Source organism: Olea europaea, chromosome 13 (genome assembly GCF_002742605.1).
Source record: "Olea europaea var. sylvestris chromosome 13, O_europaea_v1, whole genome shotgun sequence".
Lineage (NCBI taxonomy): Eukaryota > Viridiplantae > Streptophyta > Magnoliopsida > Lamiales > Oleaceae > Olea > Olea europaea.
Window position 1 is genome coordinate 11,450,925 of NC_036249.1, and position 6,548 is coordinate 11,457,472.

General features: G+C 33.6%; 1 protein-coding gene across 4 annotated transcripts in view; it reads left to right on the plus strand.

The window, feature by feature from the left end:
- The window catches only part of LOC111407593 (monodehydroascorbate reductase, chloroplastic/mitochondrial), a 9,327-nt gene extending 6,575 nt beyond the window's left edge, over positions 1–2,752 (plus strand). For 3 of the 4 annotated variants that reach the window (XM_023037189.1, XM_023037188.1, XM_023037190.1), the window contains exons 10-16: positions 158–247; positions 413–493; positions 806–1,053; positions 1,170–1,258; positions 1,363–1,425; positions 1,651–1,691; positions 2,340–2,752. In XM_023037189.1, the coding sequence (XP_022892957.1) occupies positions 158–247; positions 413–493; positions 806–1,053; positions 1,170–1,258; positions 1,363–1,425; positions 1,651–1,691; positions 2,340–2,471 (744 nt within the window). In that variant the 3' untranslated portion in view covers positions 2,472–2,752. The remainder of the gene's footprint in view (positions 1–157; positions 248–412; positions 494–805; positions 1,054–1,169; positions 1,259–1,362; positions 1,426–1,650; positions 1,692–2,339) is intronic. The other variant, XM_023037191.1, reaches the window with a different exon arrangement.
- Positions 2,753–6,548: the final 3,796 nt, after the last annotated feature.

Here is a 6,548-nt window from a genome sequence, read left to right on the forward strand (position 1 = left end):
AACCTCTATCACAAAAAGAGAAGGGTTAAGGAAAAGGTGTAAATTGCAAAAAAAGGAAAATGTAAATTGAGCAAAAGTAGTGCATGATTGTGTTCCGAGCAGGCATATACATTTGATGCATGTAGAGAAGGTTTCTGAATTTAAACCGTGCTTCCAGGGCACTTCCATAAAGAATTTAGAAGCTGGTCCTGATGGACATGTGTCTGGTGTTAAACTCGAGAATGGATCCACCATTGAAGCAGACACGGTAATTTGGAAAAAGATGTTCATCTTCTAGAATTTATCTTTCTTCATGATTAAAAAAATAAAAATACAGACTTTATTTTGAGTATTGCTACATAATTGTGGCATAGTAAATTATTACATACAGGTGAAGGGGGAAATGATACATCCTTTGTTCCTTGGCATGCAGGTTGTCATTGGAATTGGAGCAAAACCTGCTGTGGGTCCCTTTGAAAAGATTGGCTTAAATAGCAGCGTGGGAGGAATACAGGTTATTAATTTTTCTTTGTTTTGATGTGAGGTCATTGTACATGATACATGAACTTCTACTAATTTAAAATTATATAAGTTACTCGTCTGATTCACACAGAAGAAAAATTAAATGAAAAACCACATGCGAAAAAGATATCAAAATGAAAAGAGACTTCTTAATATTTGATAAGCTAAATTTTGGTTGCTGAAATTAGCTAATGTATAAAATTTAAATTTATTCCGTATACCTTTTATGCATATTTGGCATGATTCACTGACTTGGAAAAGAAAGAAAAAAAGAGAGTAATGTGCTCCGACACTTAAATTTTAGGTTGATGGCCAGTTTAGAACGGGCATACCAGGAATTTTTGCAATCGGAGATGTTGCGGCGTTCCCCTTAAAGGTGTGTTCTTTTTACGAACTAAAAGTAGAAAACTTAGTTTTTCATGGAGTCATGATCTCACGTCGTGTTAAACTGAAACAGATTTACGACCGAATTTCAAGGGTTGAGCACGTTGATCATGCTCGTCGATCTGCTCAACATTGTGTTAAATCACTACTAACTGCACATACGGACACGTGAGTTGGATTTATTTCTAACGGAATCATAACTTTGTTTCTAATGGAATTATAACTTTGAAACTTGACTGCTCAAGTTTTCTGTGATAATGATGGGAATCCTCTGTGACAATCAGGTATGACTATCTCCCATATTTTTACTCAAGGGTTTTTGAGTACGAAGGGAGCCCAAGAAAAGTCTGGTGGCAGTTCTTCGGAGACAATGGTAAGTATGTGTCTTACTTTTTTGGTCTATGAGTCCAAAGAATTTACGGTTGGGCAATCTTTAGCTAATGATATTAAATTGTACTTTCGCTTCTTAATATACAGTTGGAGAGACTGTTCAAATCGGAAATTTTGATCCAAAAGTTGCAACTTTCTGGATTGACTCTGGTACTTTGCTCTCACTCTGCATGTGTGTGTGTGTGCGCTGCTGGCGGTAGGAGCAACTGATTGAGATTTCCTTCTAAGGGCATGTATGCATCATTACTTTTACATTTTTTATTGGTTGGGATGGGGGTGGAGGGGCAGGGGCAGGGACTGTAGGGAAGAGGGGTTGATTTTTCACTGGAAAAATAAAAAGCAAAGAAAATACAATGCTGATTGTGCTGTCTGCAGGTATACTAAAGGGAGTTCTTCTTGAAAGTGGAACAGCAGAGGTACGTTTTGGAACTGATACTGAATTTTGTGAAATTGTGTGAACCGTAATTCGCTCCCGTGCATTTCTCTTTTGTGTGTAATGTATAAATTGTTGATATGGAACCAGAAGAACTGTTAAAGAGAGATAAATGTTAAGGAAAAGCTTATGATAGTCTTGCTAGTTATTTTGTTACCTGATATCACAACAGAAATAGCACCTTTGCTGTTGATTCGAATATATTTTAGAGGTAATTTTTAATTGAACACAATACTACGAACCAAAAAATTTGAGATTTTTCGGGTTGAGATGTTCGGACATGTTTGTTAGAGGCTACTGATGCATGGGGCTCGAGAATGGAAGACTAATATATGTTGCATGAAATTATTGAGAAGACTTGAAAATGAGATGTACGACAAAATAAATGCCTTTGAGCAGACGTGAATGCATGTTGCATTGAATGTTATTATCATGTAACATACCTGTGTAAACTGTTAACTATCCTTGTACTGATGGCAAGTTTTGTAGGGAGATTCAATAGTAATATAAACTCGTATGGAAGAAAAAGATGTTAAAATCTTTTCGTTATGTTATTGAATGATATTTATACTAATCAAACATGCAGTTATAACTTAACAATCGAACTATTTTTTTTGTAAAATTGTTGTAGGAATTCCAACTGCTCCCTAAACTCGCAAGGAGCCAACCTTCAATCGACAAAGCCAAACTTCAGAATGCATCTTCTGTCGAGGAGGCACTAGAAATTGCTCGAGCTTCATTACAGGTTGGAGCTGCAGATTAGTTTGTATCGTTAGCTGGATATTGCATAATTAAAATCATAGGGACATTCCTTTTTCCCCCGTCGTTGGTCTACATTTCATGGTTTATATAGAGGATACCTTATATTAATAAGCCCAAGCTTCTGCCTGTAACTTGAATACCTCATTTTTATTACTTGACATGCCAAATAAAGTTGTGAGAGAGAGAGAGGTTATGACAGTGCATCAGTTGGGCAAGCGCATGTTATATGGTATATTTTGACTTACATTTACATTTCATTTTTATCACTTGCGCGTTTAAGACCAAGAGTTGGAGGAGGACGTGTCATCAATTTAACTTATGAGGTGATTTAATATGGTATTGGCATAGACAAAAATCCCAAGTTTTTATGTTATTTATGAAAATTATGCATGTGTTGGCCTTGATGGAAAAGTAAATTAGTTGAGCAATTGAGCATGTGAGGAAGCTTTTACAATATCAATTTTATGCCCATTATGGTATGTCTATCTTTTAAAGCCAAATAAGCGTAGTTCCTTTTTATGGCATTTTCGACGGTATGGGTCTATGACTCTGTATTTTGTCCCAAACAGGCTTGAGAAAAAAAAAAAAAAAACTATTTAAGTTATCTATTATTTCCATAGTTCTACTATGTCGTCAGATTCTTTAACACTCTGGATGATAGAATGCCACGTGGCATTTTGTCATTGGTTTTGTTTAAAAAACAGCGAACGTTCAATCGTCTTTTGCCACACTCAATCTATCAATCAAGGTGTTAAATTCATACGGTAAAACAACATTATTTTTATTTCAGGACATGTTTTGTCTAAGTTTAAAATTTTGTAGTATATCAAAATAACTAACTTTTTCTGAATTAACTGGTAAAAAAATAAACTATTCCAGAAGAACGTACTTATTTGCTTGTAGTCAGTCTACTTACGCGAAGAAGACTTTTCAAGCTTTAGCTAAACGCGGAAGTTCGAATTGGTCTTCCAATTCCGCAGTTGTCCAAGACATTTTAGTTGGTGAAAGTCCCACAACCCTTGTACAATTCTATTATTAATGCATTTCATAGATTCCCTGGGGAGAAATTTAAGGGCAGATCTGATTTCTTAATTATTTTAGATCAGCTTGCAAGATTTTTTTATTTTATTTTTTTAACGGTAAATGTGTTGATAAAAAGCCATGTACAGGTACATTAAGCATACCCGGACAATCAAAGATCAAGTACAAAAATAAATACACTGGGTATACCTAGACAACTAACGATCAAATGTTTATACAATAACATCGGGTATATTCGAACAAACAAAAAGAACAGGTGTACAAACAAAAGGATCTAGCTACCTAATGCCATAGACTCAAAATGAACCGGCTTGCAAGATTTGTGCTTATTTAAAAATGTTAAATAATTATGACAATTGGGAGAGGTTGGTGGAAGCCGTGCTTAAGAGAGAGGAACTACGTCGGATTGCTTTATTAGATGAATCCGAGGAATCCAGCTTCAACACCATTTCATCATCTGATTTCAGTTTTGGGTCAAATTCTAGTACTGTTGTAAGTGATAGGGATTTGAAGATATTCAACCGTATGATCGTGATCAGTACATAATGATATTTCCATCAGACAGGTCTCGGATATTCAAATCAAAGGTAGATCTGCATGGATCGAGGCATTATGGCAATTGTGTTGTTTGTTAGAGAAAATTTCATTTCACTTTCTTAAATTGCATATACGTTCGTTCAAATTTCTTGCCATTTCAATCTGAAATTTCGAATTTTTAATATTTAGAGCTAACTTTCTACGTTTACAGCATTTGAGTTCCAAACTAATGATCACAAGAGTTAGTCTGTTTTATTAGTTCAAGTTTCGTCACTACTTTGAAAAATTCAAACCTTTTGAAAAATCGAATCCAAGATATATTGAAGATATAGATTTAAACTTTATGAATCCAAGGTACATTAATTTTCTTCTCTCTTTCTTGCAATTTATTTTATCTATTTTTTTTCTTCTTTTTGGGTTTCAAAGAGTATGTATGTATATATATACTCCTCCCATCCTCCCTCCCCCAAAACAAATGAATAAATAAATCATATAACGAGCTAATCCTGGATTTTAGTTTTAGTGATATCTATTTGATAAAATTCCATCAGTTCGAAAGAAAATTTGAATTTAGTTAGGTGTGTTGAAAATACTTATATAAATAGATACATTTGTTTCGTTCAACAAGAGAAGAGGATGCTACATTTCTTATGCACTTCGAGCATGTTTGGTTAGAGAGATATAGGCAAAATATGGATATTTCATTGATTCATCGTTATGAAATAGAGGATGATAGCTAGCGCAAATCTAAAGTCAGACTAAGGAAAAACTGAAAATAAAATAAACACTAGGAGTTTATACGGAAACCCTCCAATTTAATTTGAGGTAAAAATCACGGTCAAGTATGGAAGGATTACACTATAATAGGAAAAATACAATATCATATCTCTGAACAAAAGGAGATAATAAAAATTAATTTCTCTTGTACTAGAAAAAAAAATGAAGTAGGAACCATTAAAAGAACAAATATTTTTCTCTTTATAATTTTAATTTGCTAGCTACTCACTATTTCTTATCTCCAGTGTAGCAGATAACTTACTACTTTCTTCACCTCTCTACAATTGTTCTCTTTCTCTTCGAATTGTATCCCCTATTTATAATAAAATATTTCCATATACTTCATTAATTATGGCGTCACAATTTCAACAAAATAGTAAAAAATTGGTTGCATTTCCCGTAGACATTTTGGCCAAAGTAAAAAACTTCATCAACACATCCTCCGGCAATAAAAATTGAAACCAAGGATTAAAGACACGGTTAAGTGGTACTTTTCATTGAGCCATGTCAACATAACCATTTTCCACGTGAGACAATTTTCCTTGCTATTCACCACAATGGCTCTTTTATTGATTAAAAGACAAATATACCCTTAAATAAGTTATAAAATTACAAAAATATGCTGTTATTAAAAGACAATATTACCCTTTAAGTTACAAGTATTACAAAGTAGAAATCAAATACTTCATACTTAAAATTGTAAAACGAAGTCACTTTCTTTATTTGTTTACTCCAACACAGATGCAAACTGTTTCGTTTTTCATTTGCTTCAACCTTAAAATCTCATAAATTTATTAAATGCTCAGCTAAAAAATATTATTTCTAACCATCATTTTGAATCAGTAAGTATATTTATGTATTAATTTCATTTTCATTGAATTAGTAAATTATTTTAATTGTTAAATCTTATTTTTACATAAGCAAATAAATTTTTACAATTTTAAACAGATCTATAATTTTTTAAGCAAAAATGGAAAAAAAATTCATTTGCATAGATAAACAACCAGTAGGGAACAGCCGGTCCGCCATTCGGTCGACCGTCCCAGCCAGCTAGAAACAGCTAGCTAGGACAACTTTTCTTCCCCTTTTTATCTCATAATTATATTTTTAACAAATTATGTTTCATGATGCAGATATGGAGACAACTACAGTTCCGATTTGTTATTTTCGTGAATTTGAAATGAATGAAAATGATCAATAGGCGTGCAAATGGACGAGTGAAAGTCGTGCTGGTACTGTAATTGCAATAAGATCGAGTACATTGTATGCAAAAATGTACTACGATTTACAGAACAAGCTAAACGTTGATCCCTCTCAATACAACATAGGATTTCTATTAAACGAGCATACATCCATTTTAATTCCACTTATAATGGTTGCTTCCAAAGCTAAGATGAATGTTTTAATTGAATTGAACCAAAATCGTATGACTCATGTTGGAGTAACTTTGGTTAAAAAGAATTTTCCCGAGAGTGAACACGAAGATTTCGATGGAGGGAATCGTAATGTGAATGATTTCTGAGACAATTGTTTCTCACCATGATCTCACTGTTATGTACAGAATTCCCTCGGTAGGTCAAAACAACAAGAATGAATTTACAAATGAGAATTTAGTTGCATTATCTCATCAGAGACATGATTCGGGTGGGAGCTCATAGGCAGGAATGAGTACATGATCATCTAATTATTCGTGTGTAGTTCCAGATGATGAAGATTTGCATGT